Below are 20,566 nucleotides of genomic sequence, written 5' to 3'. Positions count from 1 at the left end.
TAGTTTTGAAGTGATAGAGTAACCTACATACACAAACTGCAGTATTTATAATATTAGTAAGATAATGAGATTGCCATACAAAATGTAATTTAATTTCTTGCTTTATACTAATTTTTTTTATAATGTTGTAAGAATTGACTCAGAGACTACAGTCTCTGGGTCGGGCTAGCACCGCTCGCTGATAAATTTGAATTTGTTAAATGGCAATCTCCAACCCGTTGTATCGACTGAGGAAATTATAACGAACCCTCTTATGGAAAACAGTCAGAGTCCAGGGCTGCACTGTCTCGGGCTGTTGTAGATATTCTACGCAAATATAGGTCCTGTAGGAACCTTTACCATCCCCTTTAGAGATAAGATACAAGCTTTATAATAGGAATTGGGGATCTACTTCTAGTTTAGGTGTAAAATAAAAGTCATAGATATAATTATGCAGTAGTTTATTGTTACAGTGTCGCGAGCCGGGCGTCCGTCGCTACCCCGGCTCACTACCCGCGCGTACGCCACGCACCACAGCGCATCACGTTCTAATTACACACGAAATACAAATACTGTACTAAACAGAACATAGAACTGATAGAAATTCTGATTCACATTAACAGGCAATATTTATAGCAATTTGAGCAAATACAAAACACAAATTACTAAAATGCTATTGATAATTACGTAAAATGGAAGTGTTTGGATCAAAATCTCCATCGCTCTCATTCGACGGTGTGTGCTATGTGGTGCAGTGTCGCACGGCGCTACAAAATTATTACAATAGTTTTGGCAGTTCGCAACAATGGTAAAATGCAACTAACTCCGTACAGGACAGAAACACGTATCATATATTTACATTACATTGTCTCTGGGTCGCTGAATCAACAAACTAAATCACAATACTAAATGTTAACTAAAACCATAACTATACATTACACATGTTAAGGGACAATACCGCAAAGGAAACATTTCTACTAAGTCTTATAGTGAACGTTGTTTGGGCTATACATAAAGAGAATCGATACAGCCATTTAATTAATATCTAAAATTAACTTAAACAAGACTATCAGTGCACAAAGTACTATTTACATTACGACTGGTAATAATAGTAATTAAATCAAATGTCATAATCATAAAACGAAGGATACAAATCATTTTCATATTTTGTATTTTTTTTTTTACTTTTTTATATATTGTGGAAATTATTATAATACAAAATTAATATGGGATTATTGAACACAAACTAAGAAATGACGCGACCTAATGTTAACACGAAAACTAAGTCTTACCGCTTTACCACTAGTATTTACACGAAACGTAAAGATAGTGCGAAGCCGTCCGCGTGCGCGGGCGCATTCGAGTGTGCGATCACTTAAAATTAAGAAAAGCCTTGGCTGACTGGCCGCAGGGTACAAAGAAGAATACAAACGTGTTGTCCTACCAACTAAAGATCACTTGTGTAAATGAACAGTCGTGTACTTAAAACTTAAAATAATACGAGATCTCTGAAAGTCTGGAAACGCAATACGTACAATTACATAAAATAAGAAGCGTGTTCGTGTAGGCGCCGCAATACTGTCCGCTAGTCGCACGGGCGACTACGTCCTCCGTCACGGCCACGAGTCGCAGATTGTGGATCAAATGTGCATACACTTGTCTCTTCAGATTTCATTAATCGAATACTAAATGTCCATACAATTTCCCATTTACAGTGATACAATTCCATCCACTCCGCAACTACTGAGACAATATTCACCTACTGACTAACCTTATTTACATACAATCAACTTGACCGGAGGACACGTATACCTATACAGCAGTTATATAATTAAGCAAATTTCTATTAAACCAATGACAATAATTAGCTAACGACCACTCGTATGTACAGTACACATAGTGCGGGGTGAGGGGTTGCGGGGCTCCAAAAACTACGCGTAAACGGATCACAGTGACAGTTATCTGAGATAAGGCAAGGTGGGTCCGTCGAGGCTCGAGCGATGTTCTAGCTGTCACACACAAATACATCTGTTCCCTATGTTTAAATCAAACTGTTATATCTTGAAATGATTGAATAAAACCTTTCATACATTTTGTACATAAGTTGCGTCGATGTAGATAATAGATGCTTTTCCAATATCCATGAATTTAGATTTGATTAATTAACACTACACCCAAAATTTCTATCTTATATAGTATGTGTGACAGCTAAAACCCGCAAATTGCAAGCACTCCTCCTTTGTACCATCGAGGTCTTATTCAAATCGCTGCACGACTTTAAAATTATTCAACCTAACCACAACTATCTTAAAATAGGAGTGACAAATAAAAACAAACTTTATAGCTTTGTAATAACGGATAGTTTGGTGTGTAATTTAGTCAAAAACATAGAACTGTATAATTTTGCACCCGAATGGGGAAATGTTGAGTGAATAAAAGTGTGATATTGAATCTTTGATAAGTTTTTCAAGTCGTGCAGCGGTCTGTACCCTTAGTACGAATTTATTTTACGTTGAACGAGATTGAAACGAGAGCGCGTTCGGCGCTCTGATTGGCCGGAGCCAATGAAACAACCAACGTTTCGTTATCGCTCAACGTACAGCAAACTCATAATAAGGGTATTGTAAGACAAACCTACTAGTTGTGGGCTTGCTACATCGGAATACATCCCATACCAAACTAGACTAACATTAATACTATGCATTTATTTACAAAGTTTTTTTGTTTTATCTTTTATATAGTTTTGAACTAGTTTTAAGGCTACGACGTCTGGCGACATTCACACGAAGTCTGTCTATGCTATACATGTTAGCAGCGTGATTGTAGTACAACTACATAGTACATACATACTTACAACTTAAATGGAAACATTAATTTTGAATGATACGACGTAGGAATGTAGTCACACGTTGTATTAAGACATGTTTTATTATTGTCTGTATGTTTTCAGTTGTTTTAAAGCAGTTGTTTGTCGTAATACAGTAACTATAGTGTTGTTCTTAGTGTCGAGACAATGGGTGACTACACTTCTACGCCGCAGTACACATTTAAGATTACCAATGCCAATAATTAGACGAAAACGACGTAATATTCACGCACACTAACACATTCAATTCAGTACAATAATGTCAAACCTCTAATATATCTATTAAATGCTTGAAATACATTTACAAACACTTTGCTATAAAATATCTCACTACTGCAATGATAGTATGTGAACCTCATTCGTACATTATTTTTTTTATTTAATTATTTATAATCGCCGAGTAGATTAGTAGTTGTAATATATCTAACACTATTCTAACCTAACTACGTAAAAATGTTCAGTCGATGTTACATACAATGGTGTTTAGGATTAAGCTTAGTATACACAATAGGTCGGCTACACACGACAGTTTGCAAGAGACCCTTGTTGGCACACAACTGAAATCTGAATTAAGTATGAAACTGTTGTGTGTAGACGGCCTAAAAAGGAGATTAAAAGAAACACATAGAATAAATCAATAAATCGATAGTAATAAAATGAAATGTCGTAACGCGTTATATAATATTGCAATACTTATTGCTCGCAACTTGCAACGTCCGTAGAAACACAATCAGGCACACATTGACACTACGTCACACTTACAATTACATGGAATCGCGGAGGTAAATGAAACATAACCTAGTACTACGCGAAGCGACTCTTTACTGTATATACTCTCCGAGGCGGGGGTCATTGACCTGCCCGCCTCCCATCTTTTTCCACGCCTTGCCATCATTTTGTCTCTTTACACATTTTCCTCTTTCCTAGCTACGTCCGGTCGCGAGGGCGACACGTTTCGTTGTATAAAATAGTGTTGCGAACAACATTTTATCCTTTCCTTTGCCTACGTCTTCCACATTGCCAGTTTACCAGCTCCACATACTAGTCTACACACATAGCTCTACTCGCTACGGTACACACATCAGATGACCTAAGTATTACGTAGTGACATCGCGTCGCGTTATTTTACTTTACCCAACAAATGCGCGCTCGCAACCAATGGGAGCTAGCGTTTTATGCTCACCAGATGGCACTAGTGTGGACGTCATGTCGTCCAATAGGGAATTAGCAGGTGTCACACCATTGGTGGATACATTTTTGACAACTGCGGTGATTGGACAAACCGTTCTCTTGTTAATTAGCCCACTCTTTTGAGCAATAAAACGGTAGCCCGCCATTCAAATGTTTTACAGTTGGGTAGATGACAGTTTTCTATAAAATACTATATTTTTCACTAAAACCGGTAGGCAACCTACCTTATTGTAGAATATAAAGCCCATTTTGTCACTTGGTTGTCCATATTTTTCTATACAACTAATTATATCGCGTTTCTATAGTCTACCCAATAGCATTACCTATGGAAGTTTCCACAAATTTTACATATACATAATAATTATGTATCAATAATGCAATGTTTTAAAGTTTTAACGCGTTCTAGTTACAGCAATGAGGTATGGTGCGGTATTTATACAATTCAATTTTTTCAAAGTCAAAATAAAAGCAAAATAATATTTTTTTGGGAACGATTTACGTGACATGTGGACTGCTACTGGGATTTGAACTCTGTTAATGAAGAATTAAGGTGGATTATTGACTGTACAATATTTGTGATAATTTCTAGAGTTCAAATCCCAGTTTACATTTAACTGTTTGGGCGAACTCGTATGCTGATAAAATACAGTAATTTTATAAGTTTGCCAAGAATAATTTACATTAGTTACTCAGTACACAGTATTTGGATTTTAAAACAATTCATTTTATATCAAATCACCACTTACTATATTTCATTAGTTTTATTTACCTACAATCTAATTACAATGTATATTTAAAGCAGATTACTGAATCACATTTTAAAAACCAAAACTGATGCAAACTTATGTGGAAGGTCATTGAACCTTGGCTTCTGGAACAAACATACGAGTTCGCCAAGACTGCAATCCAAAACCGACTTTAGGATAAAGTTATTTAAGTCAAACATCGCTTGACGACCTTATCAGTTAAGTCGTTTTGAGTTTGATAGGTGCCAACGATCGTTCCATAGAGGTGGCAGTCGAGAAGCGACCTAACGTTCCGGTGTTAAGGTGTAGAATCGCTTGATTGAGGTCGATCGCCGACTGCTGATCCATAGTCGACGTTATTGCGTTGTAATTAGAGTCGAGTTTTGCTAGAGTAGATGGTTGAGAGCGCGTCGCTTGTGTCATTCCCAGTGGTGCGGCGAGGGGGGGAGCTCGGACGGGTGCGCCACTGTGGAGCTGAGGGCGCTGCGTTAGTCATGACGTCACACGTACCCACACCCACGCCACTTGCTTGTGTAGTGGACTCAAGACCTACTGTCGGACTTTTACTGATGTTTTACTTTTATTTACCACGTTATTGTACATTGTTGGTTTACTTTTATATAAAACAATTTAGTGTTTTATCATATTTAGAATAGGGCTAACTGTTTTTACACTGCCCGAAACAGCTCCGAATTTTATTTAGAAAGAAAAAAGGTAAAATCTTAATATTGAACTAAAATGGTAGTCTCGATCAATAGTCCTGAGTCCAACACACATAGCAACATGCAATTTAATCATTTGTTTGAACAAAATCTATGATAATAAAAGAGAAATCTTATAGCAAAACTGCATCACAAATCCAACTCTACAGTAACTACTGAAAAATTAATGAAAATCACCACAACCTTGGCACAGTGCACCTCTCATTCTACGCATGCACTACAAGGCAACCCTAACAGAAACTCATCACTTGAATATCAACTGTATACTATTGTAATAAAGTCCATATTTCAAGAGACACCGCTTCTGCTAGGGCTGCCAAAACCCAACTAAATCGTACAAAATCAAATTCAACCATTGGTACTGCATTTCTTCAAAATCGATACTAGTGTTTTTTGTCGAGTTTGAAGAAGTCAATCATAGGCTTGTACTTGAGTTCGGGCCGTAGATAAAAAGAAAAAGTTGTTTAATCTGTTATCTCTTTGTGTGTAATATTTTTGGAGCACAGCAATGAATTATTATATTTGCTTCCATGCTTGTTGTTTAGTTTTATTTTCTTTTTGTATTTGTATAACCACCGAACTCGAGTACAAAGCTTAACAAACGCATGCACTGCAACCGAACCGTAAGGACGGAGCGAGCACTATCTAACGATCAACCCTTTTGAAAGTAGACGACGGTCGACAGCAACAACACGAGTGGTATCGAGCAGTGCGTGTTGCCGCCGAGGGTCGGACCATGCGTGCGGACGCTTACGGGGCTACGGGGCTACGGGGCTCCTACGCAGCGCACAGAAATATCACGGGCGATAGCAGTAGATATTTTGCCGCCGTCTTGAAAGGGGAACATACTTTTGCTTTCGAACCCGCCCTAGAGCTGTCGCAAAACACACAAAAAAGCAGAATTAAAACTACCGTACGGGTGAACAGCGGTGCTTGAAGCGGGATGACACCATTTCAAGAGGGTTGATATGCTCGGAAAGTGATACAGAGGGCGCTGGCAGCGCGGGGAACTAACGTGAGAACAACAGTAAAACAAGTCATGCGCAGGGAGTATACACCGCCTCGCACTGCGCGCTATGGATACACAATGTATGACGGGACACGACACACGTGCTATTGCTCACTAACAAACTCGCACCGTGCCACACTCAGTTGTGATGACTGTTTGCTTTCTCTGGTTTATTATCGTAAACATCGTCTGCCGTGGAGACAACACTGGACCAACTTAATAACAACCTAATACCAGAATAAATAACGTCTAAATTACTTTGATCATACAAATATGGCAACTAGAAAGAATGAAGCAGCATTTTAGTCTTTAAATACTAAAATGTTGCTTCAGCACGATTACTTGACAGATTTTTTTTACTTGTTTCATAAGACAGTGTTGTCTGCACGTGTGTTGGTATGTATCGGCGTGGCTCATAGGGGTGCGGGTGGTCGCTAAGGCGTGTTAGGTTACGTATCGCAAAGAAATCACCTAGTGTCGGTTGGTTGCGGTTGGTTGCGGTTGATGTTGGCGGCGCCTTACCTTGCGAAGCTCTTGAACGCCGCGGACTGCGGGTTGATGCAGAGCGGGACCCTCGACGTTTGCAGCTGTTCTGCTATGAACTTGTGTATCTCCTCTGAAACATTTGTTTGTGGTGCAATTAGAAGGGGTTTTGGTGTTGCCTGTGGGGTTCAAATTATTATGTTATTTTGCTCACGAAAAATATATCGCCCAACCAGTTAGGCAAGGCGAAGATCGCGTGATCATTTTCGCGTCGTCTAACTGAGTTCTAAGACACGTGTAGTGTGTCAGCAATAAAAAAACAACATCTATTTTAAAATCAATACGCTTCCAATACGCGTCGTATGTTAAGGGGGTACCATACAAAATAAGTATTTCTTATCAATTACACGTTTTCTTTCTAGATCTCCAAGACAAGAACAGCAGCATATTACGTATGACAATTGATGGGCCTGTGGTACCTTTGACCTGGTGCACGGAGGTAAGCTTGCGTTCCCAGGCGTCGTGGAAGGCGTGCGGCGCGGCGGGCTCCAGGTCGGGCGAGTAGTGGCGCGCGGCCGGGGGCGCGCTGTAGCAGCACTTGCACATGCACGAGTGGTAGCGGAGCCGGCCTTCCTCCAGGTACGGGTGCGCCAGCGCGTCCACTACCGATATACGCTTCATCGGGTCGAATACCAGCATCTGTGGAGGTCATACATGCAATGTTGAAAATACACAAAAATAATTTGTTCATTTTGGAGTAGCTTAATCTAAAGGGCTTTATCATAGCTCTCTTTGTACGCTCGTAACATATAGCGCCCGCGCAAGTAACAAGTTACGAGCGTACAACGAACACGGCTACGCAGCGAAGATGTAGCATTCGTTACGCATCTGAGCTGCCACACAGTCGCCAAGCAGCTAGTATGATAAATTCTTAACTGGGTGTCCAACTCTGTTCTACTTACGTAGTGTACACTTTCTTAAGGTCGATTTACATCAAACGAGCGAATGCTCATTCTATCCCCACTACAGCTAATTCTTCTAGTGTAAACAGGCGTAGAGCATTCTTTCGTTGTTCTTAGTGCGTTCGCAAAGATTCTATGGAATATTCTAAGAATGCTTGCTCGCTTGATGTAAACGGCGCAAGAGCACGCGAACAGTTGCTTAGAGCGTTCTAGCGTGTTCGGATGTGCTCGCGCCACGCCGCGCGTTTTAGTGTTCTAGCTCTAGCTCTATGTTCGTTTGATGTAAATCGATACCTCTAGCTTTCGTTTACACTGAAAGATTACGAAAGAATGCTCTTGTTCTAGCTCTAGCTCTATGTTCGTTTGATGTAAATCGACCTTTAGACTAGTTCTAGAATGTCAGAAAGAATAGTTACCTGTGCGAGTAGATGCACGGCCTCGTGCGTGGCCTGCACAGACAGCGTGTAGAGCGCGGCGAGCGCGGGCGGGCGCGGCGCGCGCCGCAACATGTGGGCCCGCGCGCCCGCGCACGCGTGCCGCATGTCCTCAAGGGACGGCGTGCCGAGAAGCTCTGTGATCAACTCCAGCTGAAATTTTACAAATACAGTGTTTTAATAAAGGTATAAGCAGAATATTTCACTCATAGAAGGAGTGTGATGACACGCAGAATAGAAGATATTTGTCACTATTCGTCTATTCTTAGACGACCATCCGATTTAGGAATTACACATTTAATAGAGATTGACATTGAACAGCAGCACGATCTTACACCATAGACCCACAGTCCAGTATAAAAAAAGGCAAGAAGAAGAATGAGAAGCATTATATTTCTCTATGTCGTTGTAGTTTCGTAATAATACAACATTTATTTTATTTATTTATTTGGCAATTATTAAAGCCGTATCCTGAATCAAAACAAATGGAAGTTAAGAAAGTTAAGGTGTAAATAAGAAATTCCCAGTACGGCTTTTATTTCATAACTCTTACGTTTATTTAAGAAGTAAGCCCGTAGTTTGATTGTTTACAAGTAAGTCAAAGAAACCCCATAGCTGGTGTTACTTCGCTAAAACGTGAATAACATTGAAAGAATCACGTGCTGGCATTGGGTAAGTCTTAAATAAATCCTTTTCTCGGAAAGTTATTTCTTTTATTTCACTCAGTTAAATGAAAACAGTGATTAACTTAAATTTTAAGTAATATTAATGGTATTGAAATCATTTTGTATCTTTCTTTGAAGAGATTGTCGGTGGTTTTTGTACTTACATATTTCAGGAGGATTATTTTTAGAGGTGAAAGAAACCAAAATTATTAACAATCAAGGAAAAAAATTCACGGAATTATAGATGTTTACGTCCCTTATCTATACCAATCGCAAGTGCGAATTCTCGTGGTTACTCTTAAAACTTCCGATAGAGAAAGAAAGAGAAACCAAGCGTTCAACATTCGCTAGAAAGCAATCAAATGCGGCGACCTTTGGTGGTATAAATCCAGTCGAGTCGTTCCATTTCGTTGCTTAAACAGGGGGGCCTACTCTAATTCAACGAAAAACGAAGTTTCGTTCGAGCAGATTGCTACAGGTTCGTTAATGGCCTTTCGAGCGAAATACAACGTAAGCGTAGTGTCACGACGAGTTTCGTGTGTGTCGCGGAATGCTGCTCATGAATATGAGCCTCTAGCATGGCTTGAAACTAGTCGAGTTCCTCGTCAAAACAGTACGTGAGTAAGCCGATAACATATTAAACAATTCTATTTATTGCGAACTATCGTGAACAAAAATGAACGAATGAAAAGAAGATAAGTAAACAATTACCTGTTGTACAGGAAAACGTTATTTCAAGTAATTCTATTAGTAAATCAATATAACCTACGGCCGAAGATTAACAGAAATTTCTGACTCGAGAACCGGAGTCGGCCCCTGACGTCCACCACCGCTGTGTAGGTGGTTCGCGCCCATCAGGTATCTCCGGTGCTCTGCAATTTACAACATTTACCTGTTGTACAGGACTCTGCGCTTGGAACAGGATCCTCCTGCCGAGCAGCTCCCCGAATATACAGCCGACGGACCAGACGTCCACCGCCGCTGTGTAGTGGTTCGCGCCCATCAGGATCTCCGGTGCTCTGCAATTTACAACATTTCTTTATTAACCACTATTATCTTAATTAAAACCAGTGAATTGCTATGAACCTGTTTGTGAGTTCATATTGTAACCAAAATATTGATCAACGACGGTCCACTGCTGGACTATGGACAATGGGCATCCTTTACATACGAGGGGTTTGCTCTAATCTCTACGCTTGGCAGATGTAAATCGCAATATGACAGGTTCAAGTTGATCTCAGATAGCGGCAAACCCCAAAAGTTACCTACCGAGGAAATAAGCGTTACAAGTAATCAATTGTTCCGTATTTCGCTGAATCCCTTGATTTTAATACATTTCTTTATCTTAATCCACATTAATGATTATTCTGTTCTTAATGGAAAAGTATACAGATCAACACGATAAATATTTTTCTTTAAAACTTAAACCAAGCTATTCTTAGTGTTCGCTTATAATTACTATTAAACTCTATGTTTAATTTTGTATATGAAACTATAGATTAGGTATTCATTTCTAGGAACAGCTGCCTGACCCCGTGCCCCTTCTATTCGTGGCACCATATTTCGGTACAAACCAAAATAACTTCTAAGAATATTTTGAATAAAGTCTAATATAACACATTAACTAATAAAAAGGGAGATTTTATTTCTGTTTGCTTTGAAAACTCGCGTTAAATCCTGTTTGTCAATTAAATATTTTTGAGATATATTGACTTACGATTCTTAATTACGAATAGATTCGTATTTGCGCTTGGATAATTAAAATCTGAACATATATTTAATGGAGATTCATTTGTAACATACATCAAAAACCTTTTAAGTTACTGGGAATAAGATTATAAAGTATAATCAACCTAGTCTAGGAAAATAGGAGTGTTCTCTACGATTCTAGTTGGTAAGCTGACGCTGCAAAGAAATCCCCTGGGCACATGGACGTGTCGCCGTAACTTTGTTACAAGCTACTAGCACGGTAATAAAGGGGACAATTTTACAAGAAAACCACATTCATCGAGAATATAACCAACTGGTTGAACCAAATACTTTATTTGTTTACGTGCCAACAACATGCGCTTTCAATATACCTAAACAATTTCCAATTTAAAATTTAATCCTGAAACGTGACAAACAAACTGTACGTGTATAAAAGATGTTGGATGTATAGCAATTTACATATTTCAGTATATTTGGTTTGTGTTCATTTGCATGGGAGACCGCATTCGTTTGATAAGCTCGAACGAAACAAAACACAACATGGGGAGATTCCACAGGGTATTCATTTAGACGACAAGGTCATATGTGCGTACCTTTTGCGTTAGAGACAATATGATGGGTATTCTGTGAATGTAGAAAATGTGCAATGAAGGGGAGCTCGGAAACTAAAGCCGGCAAAATGCAAGCGAACTATTTTGACAAAACCGCCGCGTACTGATGTTTTGGACAGAAACGCGGTTAGCGCGGCGTCCTACTTTCAAAACTGCGGTCAACAGAGCACAGGTCACTCATTCATTCACTTTTTATTCATTCAACACCAACGAAACGGTTCGCCGCACGTTGCAAACACTTGGCGAGAATAGCGCCGAACCAATCGGTGGCGGCTATTCGAAACAAATAAAATACAAAGTTTATTTTCAGATAAAATACGTGCTATACAATATTTATTATACGGCACTTTATAGTTCCAAGAAAATTGTGTCCTAAACCAACAGAATGTATCAGGATCCTTCGCAAATACACATGAGTTTGCCTTTTAGATATCCCAAATGATTTTAAGTTTTAAATCCGTTTTGATCCCATAATACGATTACAAGTGAACTTTAGTATTTTCTCTCGTAGACAGATACATATTATATTATTTCCAAGAAATAATAAGTCACGAATAGGTAGATGATATTAAAAATACCTATTCTTTGCGGATTTTCCTTATTTATCTACAAACGCACTACTTAATCTCGGACGATTTAATGTATTTCAACAAATAAAAGATGCTGGAAAAGAATAATAATATTACTTAGAAGGAGAAACTCGTCGAGATGCTTTTATTAACGTGTTTGACGTTTTATTTTAAGTGAGATTCAACTCGTGTGCTTAACGGTAAAAGAGGTGATAAGACGAAAAAGGACCATACTTGAAAAGTACTTAGAACTTTCGTGAGAGGGAACTTGTTTTATTACCAAACTAATTTAATTGTGGACCATATTTGCAGTTTTACCTGCACAGTTCGTACAGTAACTGAAAACATCTGGATATCTACGTACGAGTATTTATTCAACGCACTCACGACAAAGAGAAAACACCAGACTAGGACAATACGCCATAAACTAAGTAAGTAAAACTTTTACTCCAATGCAAACTTCACACAAATGAACTTGAAAAGTAAAAATATAAAAAAATACACAAATAATTATGTAGGTAACCCTGAATATTGTCCCCATTCCACGTCACGGCCGAGACAGAAGTGTACTAATGACACTGACTCTTGCTCACACTCGCCTATTCCAAATATTAGCAATGCAACCTTACTCAAGTTACGTTTTACGAATAAATTAAAACAATAATCTTTATTCAGAATGAAATGATCTTCATAAATAAATTAAATCTAATTCCATACAATAGCTGTTACAAAGTTATTTGCCTGTACTATGACAAATCCTTATCACAGGCGAGAGGAGTTCTTGAAACAATACTTAAGGTCTTTACACAAAAAAGTACGAAAAATAGATTAAACATTAATTTTAGTATACTATTCAGGTGGTACTTGAGGTCTTTATGTGTAAGGTGATGCTATTTTCGTATGCTTGGCATATTTCCAAAATTCGTGGGATAACTAAGAATTTCGACAGTCTGAATGTCCAATTGTACTTGGTTCTGCTCAACAATGGAATCGGATATTTTTGATTGGTATTCCTGCTTGCTAAGTGTCTTATTTTAAGGACCATATTCCAGTTCGCCAGCTTTGTTGACAGAGAGATATCACATCAGGACGATTTAGTTACCAAAAACCCAGTTATGTCCGTTATCACCAATTTCTAATAAAAATGACACACTTAACACATCAATATATAAGTAACATCTAATAGTAGAAGTAAGAGATTACTTTAGATGCTTCATCACGCTAAGTAACTTCATCACCAACCGAAGTTTTCATCGCCGCGTAAGGATTGGTTGGCGAAAACGGCGATTACTGGTTCAATTAATTTGATATTAGTTAAAATACCTGATTATACCGTATACCATTATGATGTTCTAACAAAATAGAACTCAAAACGTATTTAAGTAATTTTGATCCCGACTATGTGTTATTAGATGAAACTAATTAGTCAAGTAGTCTGGATAGCATCCGGGAAACTTAATTGAAATTACCAAGTACTTTCACACTCACAGAACCCCAAAGTCGAGGTAATTTATGTGTCTGCGAATTTTTAATGTTCCGTAGTTAGTTCTTTGGCCATTAAATTGGTTTAAGGACAAAAAGAGAAACTAATTTCTTTAACATTCGTAATTTTAATGAGATACCGTCTCTTGTGAGGTTTTGATGAGTGTTTTTAATTGTAGCCTGTGCCTTGTAATATTATAAAAATAAAAGATCTCATTATTTTTCTGTTTGTATTAAATAAGCTAGGCTCTAAAAGTAACGGACCAATTTGAAACTTTATTCCACCAATGGAAATTTTAGTTCTCGTGAATTTACGACATCCCTAGAACACTAGGACTTATAAATTACATTAGGGCAAAGCTGCAGATGAACAGCTTTAATAAAATATTCTTCAAAAAAAAACCAAACAGAAACGCCAATTCTAGTAGGTACTGTTCTATACATCTAAACTATTTTTTTCATTGAACATACCTGTAATACTGTGTAACAACTTCCTGTGTCATATTTTTGCTGGCATCTGGCTCCTCGACCCTCGCCAGCCCGAAGTCGCATATCTTCAGCACGCAATTACTGTTCACCAATAAGTTCCCAGGTTTGATGTCTCGGTGCAGAATACGCGCTGAATGCAGGTACTTTAGACCTGTAATAGAAGAGATACACTGTTTAGAATATATATTAATTTATTAAAATTATAAAATAATTATTTATAAAGTAGACAGTAAAGATGGAGGGCAAATTCTATTCTTATAGTTATTTATTACAGGACTGTCCCTGTCATTTTCATCTTCATCATCATTAACTGGAAGATATCCATTGACGAACAAAGTAAGCGACAGATGATATATGACAGATGACAGAAGTCGCACATAGACGATCGACGAACAAATCAACGGATGACGTCACAGATTCACATCGCACATGTGAAGTTTATACGTGAATGAACATAAGTAGATAGAAAATTCAAGGAACAATTGTGGGGCAGAAAGCCCACCAGGCAACTCGCCTGATCGGAGGATCCTCCTTTACCGATCTTAGGGAACTTTACTTTCTGTTCCCTAGAAAAGACCAAAGTCCTCCATATCCTATGTCAGATTAATACTTAAATAGTTATAAAATACTTGTTGATTGTACGTTGCGTAAACAATAAACATTCTGCATTTATTATGAAAAATCACTGTTACGTTCCTGTCGATTCGTCGAAATGGCAAATATTTAAGGGTATGAATATTAATTACAGTGAAAACGCCACAACAGATTTAAAGGCCAGTATAACTGTGGTTTTCAAAATAGACAACAAATGATACAAAAGAGAAAGTCAATCAGCCACTTATTTATCAAAATATATGTACCTAAATTATCAATTTTACAAAAGGACTTTTCGGGTGCAGAAAAAGATACTTAAAAACTAAACAAGTACCGTAAAACATGGCAACTTTACCATATTTTAGAACAAAACACGAAATATATTTTTAACCATAAGACGCATAGAAACCAAAACTATATATTTAGAATTGTAGTCTATCTGGCTCACTTTACTGTAATCGTCATTATATACAAACACTTATTTTAGCCGTAGTAAAGAAAAACAACATGGGTAAAGATACCAAATTTTTGGCAACTTTACCTACGCGCCGTATTCATCGTGTATTGCATATTAAAGAGTTGTTGAGGTACAGAGGGCTTCATCTAGGACCTCTTCGTATTATAATGCAAACAATATGAGGAAATCTATAAAGATAACGGCTACACAGACATTAGGGAAAGTTGCCACGGGTTTCATCGTAATTTACATACAAATAATTTGTTACGCTCGGGGTTGTCAAAAAAGGAGGAACTTTTTTATGACATGTATATTTAAAAAAAAAATTAATAAACCTTAAACCTAAAGTAAAAAAACGCACAAATTTCTAACATAAATATTATTCCCTTTTAAACTAAATTAAGTTCTAAAATTTTAAGTATTTATGTTTAAAATTGTAAAAAAGGCTACAAAATAATGTTTAATCCTTGACTTTTTAATTTTATGACTTCACTATCTCCATAGCTAATTATAACATCACTTCCGTATAATTTTTATAGTGTCTAGCTCCGAGTTTTCTGCGGTTTTGTTTTATGGGAGCCATTTTGGCTGTAAAACAAGAGGTATTATTAAATACATTATATCTTATCATCCAGGATATTCACTATTATGCTGTGAAATTTAGGTATTCGAAAATGGTTACATACACACAAACAAGAAAAAAACATTTATTGCCAACCCTAACTGTAGGCAAAGTTGCCACAAAGCAGGCCGTGGCAACTTTACCTAACCTGTGTCAACATTACCGAAGCGATTATTTATCAATAAATTAAAGAAAAAGCAATTGCTGACATTACAACAGTAATCCCAACTATATTATACATACAAGATCAAAATTTCACTCACCTGTGACAAATAGTTAAGGCTCTGTGAGCACAATTTAGGAACTACTAACTTTTAGCTCATTTTCACGCATACATTGTGACGGCCATTACTGGCATAATAGCAGTCTTACGTCTACGCAAAATATAGTAAATATTTCCTTTTAATGTCTAAAAAATACTTCTATTACAAAACAGAATTCTAGTGGGTAGATTTTTAGATAAATGAGTTTATACCGAATACCTATAGTATGGTAAAGTTGCCAAGGGCCCGGTAAAGTTGCCATAGTTTACCGGTAATTAAAATTCCTATGTCAATCGGCAATACAAGCGGGATTGACTTGATTCTATGCAAACATTCTGCTAATAGCCGGACAAATTCATCATGGACGCCCAAACATGTTTGTTCAAAATTATTGTTCACGCACACGTACCAAGTTCTCAATTAATTATGTGTATGTGTAGGTACGCACATTACTTTAATTATCAAACGATAAATTAAGATTTAAGACGGTGTATTTTTGTTTGTTTGAACAGGCAAATACCGTATACGAGGGATTAGATTTTTTAATCTATACTAATATTAGAAATGCGAAAGTTTGTGAGATTGTGTTTTATGTGTATGTTTGTTACTCAATCACGTCCAAACGAAGCAATCGAGTTGAAATTAGGAACAGGGGAAGATTATGGTTTGGAATAACACATGTGCTCATTTTTATCCCTCGGGAATGTGGGCGAAACCGCTGGCAGAAGCTAGTTGTATAATAGTGCCTTTACTATACTGCACCATGAAAATGGAATAGATAAAAAACCATCGCATACGAGTATTTACGGTAACGATTAGTCGTACAAGATAAATCGGACAGATTTTTAACCGCAGCAACATGATAAAACATTAAAACCAATTAATAATTTATCACATACAGCAACGACAGATTAATATCGATTCCGAATACCTTTTCTCTCGTGTAAACATCATTGAAAATTGATACGAGCATTGATGGATCAATGAATTTATTGTTCATTGTATCGGTGATCAGATCTCAAGGTGACGTTGAGATCATACCAGTAAAGAACTACATTTAGGCAGTTCGTAGTTGGATCTAATCAAACTTTTTGTTTTTCTAGGGAGATCTAGTTTGTTCTGGCTGGATTAGGTTGGGTCTAGAACACTGGATCCCCGGTCAGTTTATTTTTAGGCAATTTAGGTTTCCAGTTGGTCGCGTTTTGCGAAGTAGATAAAGAAGGGGATGACGTCAAAGTCGTGAGGGGAATGTCTATTATTGTTTTAAATTAAATGTAGGTATAATATTGAAGAAACTATCAAATCGTATTTTAAAAGAGCTCAAGCTAAATTAGAACTACCTTTAAAATGATGGATTTTAAAGATTAAATAATTATATCAGAACCGTATCCATTAATCGTTGTATTCTGACGATCTAACCAAACGACAAGTACCTATATTCTAGTATTCTGCCTCCTAGTAATAAAAACATAACAAGTTTTCAAACAACAACGATAGTAATCCACTAGTATCAGTTAGTCACGTTTCCCAATAGGCAGATGTGTCAGATACTACCCTCGGTAGTCACGTGAAGCTTTATGCTTATTGACCCAAATCTAACAAGCACTGCAAATGACAGAAAGAGTTTACTGGTAAATCCTACTGATATTCATACAGAGGACATTTTTAGAAGTATTGAAATATGGCAAGTATTATTTTTAATTTAATACACTAGAATGAGACAGTTACTGGAAAAGCTACTTTATTTTTAAATTATAATACGTATGTATAGGATTCGTCCTTTTTTTGCTGCAGTATAAAACCTGTTCTTTAGTAATAAAAGCATATTTCTAGTATTTTCACTAATCTTCAGACTAAAGCAATCAATACAAGACTTGATACCAAAAACTGACAAAGATGGGTGCAAAAAAGAAGATAAATCACAATTAAAGAGACCACAGGATTACAAATGCAGCTAAGAGGACATGTGAGAGATGAAGGCTACCCTTTTCAAACCTGTCAGGTTTCCGAGAAGGTATTAAACAGTCTTGATTCAAAACTTCTCAATATGGATGCGATAATCTTCTTAACAGCCAAGTAGAAAGCTACATAACAAGCTTAGGCCTCTCCATCACATATTTCTTCCCCAAAATAATACAATGACCTCGGTCCCGAAAAATATGGCAATAACATGATAGATCACGTAAGTACTTCGAGTTGGATGGAAGAAGAATAGGCTCTTTCTGGTACACGAAATGATCAAGGTAATGCGTGAGATGCGAACATCTGTGTTTTGGGTTTAGTATTAAGAAAAGTGAAGTAAACATTTCGCAAATACATTTCCCTATCGAGTGTAGTATATTAGATTAGTTATGAAAACTTTCACAAAGGAGACAACCAATTACATTTGATTCATAATTCATTTACGGACTTAAACTTTGCCGTAGAAATGTAAACCACCATCAACAAACTACTTATAAAAGACACTTTTAAAGTAATCCCTCTTTAAGATAAATCGGAGCACAGGCTCATTTTATCTGGCTACGTCGCTAAGTCGTGCCGACATGAGAAACTTGTAGATACAAATGCGTTGTGTACACACTGACAACTCACATCTCATTAGACGACATCACCCGCTTTACTGAGCAATGCTACACACGTTGTGTGAACGAGAAACCTTTGAAAACTATCTAGAGTGAAATGAAATTAACATCTTGTATCATTGGACGATGTTTATTTTTGATCTTAAGGAAATATAGACCGGATTTATCACCTACTTTGCCACCAAGACTCATCACTTCTGTATTTATTAAACTTTAAACTTCGTTCGTCTTGAAACTATTGTCCTATACGTTATGTCATTATAGCATAGTTGATTTAAGTATTCATACAATACTCAATATTTTCATATCTGCCACTTTGTCAAGACACACATTTAAATAATCCTAATTTACATTTGAAATGCTCAGTTAAACTGTATAATAGACAGTCGTTGAATAGATATTCATTTTCCAACTATCACCTTGAATGTCTAGTTATTTAATAGTAAACGGGTAATATTCATGACTGTAAACAATCAGAATTCGAGATACGGCAACATCTTTAGAAGTTCCAATATCATTACAAACTCGTGTAGCGTTACTAACTTTGATCTCATGGCAGTTTGTATCTAGGAAAGTAAAACTTATAGGACCATTATCAACAAACTTGACAGTTAGAGCAGCCTTAAAAAATCTAATTACATCTACTACTTCAATAGTAGAGACAACTACTACGTACAAGTTATTAAATCAGTTCAGAGGACTGCAACATTTGGACAATTTCTGCAGGAGCGAGCGTCTGACGCTCGAGCATTAGGGGCTGCGGGAAGCTAGCGACGGACCCCGGCGCTGTCTGTGCCAAAACAAATTAACGCCACCTCGCCGCGTCGCTCCGAGTTTAATTTCCCAGCGGGTGTACCGCAGTTTTCACCTACACGCAACTCGTTCGAGTTTTATGATAAAACCACGCAACCTGGACGAAATGGACTAACTAACTTCGTAAATACCGTTACTATAATTATAAAACTCAGTTTCGGAGCAAAATTCACACATTATCTCACGAATGCCTCCGAGCAGGCGCTACGTGATGAAACATTTTGAGCTCATTAGCAATGTATTGACGTAAGAGCTAACGGGGAATTAAATGTTCATGTTACATTTTATGGACCCACTCGTAATAAATGTCCTCTGATACATTCATTTGTACATTTCCTTTGCAAAATAAGAGACCATGAAGACAAACTGTCTGTAACCAACCGAGACGGCACAGCAGGCGAGACACAATCTATAATTTACGCACATTTATGCGAGTCTGCCACAAAATTTTCATAATATTGCCTTATATTACCTCAAAGGGCGTAAAAACTTGAAGAACAAAGCAGCAATAATGTAGGGGAGCGAGAAAAGTAGCGCGTAAATGTTGTTTATTGAGCGGCGAGTCCATTACTTGCAGGTCGACGGCCGCACGCGCCCGCGCAGTCGACCGCGACATGGTCCTGGCTCCTAGCGACCACGCCAGGGGACAATGCACTGACAACCGCCACTGACCATTGCTAAGTATTCTTTGATTGTAACCCTGTAATGGTACCTGATCATAGCTTCCGTCGCACACACCATTAATGACTGCTAGCTCGTTAAGTTACATCGTTCTAATTGAATTTGAGATTCTAGTAAACGAGGCTCTATGATATATTAATGGGGTTTTATGCTGTACCTTTCATAACCGACCCCATGAGCACTTAAATAAAAGAGAGACGGTTTTTAAGTACAATAGTAACTCTTAACAGTAAATCGCTTCACACCACAATGTTGGTTCACGCGCAGTGACGGTAAACAAACAAGAGTCGGGTCTGTACTCTGTATGCGCGTGAGTCCCAATCTCACGCTCCCTCCGTGCCGCTCCCGTGGCGGATGACGCTTTTACAATTAACGCCCTAACACGACTAAACTGGTGCGCACCGTTAGGGAGCCGACTCGACGTCAAAGACAAGAGGCTCATCAAAGCGGTGCGGTTGCCATCAATTACGAAACCAAATTGGAATTACGAATCTCACTTTATCAACGCTCAGCTATTTATCACAAGAGAAAGGTACCGTAATCTAAAAAGCCATTTCTGATATGAAGCTAAAATATCAGTGGTACTGTTACGATTTATCCTTAGGATTTGTTACCTCATATATTTTCAAACATTCC

At 37.7% G+C, this 20,566-nt stretch overlaps 2 protein-coding genes across 2 annotated transcripts in view; one reads left to right on the top strand and one right to left on the bottom strand.

Moving 5' to 3' along the window:
• The window catches only part of LOC118266881 (caspase-8), a 404,424-nt gene that overhangs the window by 1,929 nt on the left and 381,929 nt on the right, over positions 1–20,566 (top strand). The gene's annotated exons all lie outside the window — the stretch shown is intronic.
• The window catches only part of LOC118281847 (serine/threonine-protein kinase NLK2), a 106,192-nt gene continuing 86,049 nt past the window's right edge, over positions 424–20,566 (bottom strand). The window contains 7 exon segments of the mRNA XM_035602612.2: positions 424–5,225; positions 5,228–5,256; positions 7,036–7,129; positions 7,476–7,695; positions 8,375–8,545; positions 9,950–10,076; positions 13,901–14,069. Coding sequence (XP_035458505.1) covers positions 5,002–5,225; positions 5,228–5,256; positions 7,036–7,129; positions 7,476–7,695; positions 8,375–8,545; positions 9,950–10,076; positions 13,901–14,069 — 1,034 coding nt within the window. The 3' untranslated portion in view covers positions 424–5,001.

The sequence above is a fragment of the Spodoptera frugiperda genome, chromosome 23 (genome assembly GCF_023101765.2).
Source record: "Spodoptera frugiperda isolate SF20-4 chromosome 23, AGI-APGP_CSIRO_Sfru_2.0, whole genome shotgun sequence".
Lineage (NCBI taxonomy): Eukaryota > Metazoa > Arthropoda > Insecta > Lepidoptera > Noctuidae > Spodoptera > Spodoptera frugiperda.
Note: the sequence above shows the minus strand (reverse complement) of the source record. Positions and strands in the feature narration are given on the sequence as shown.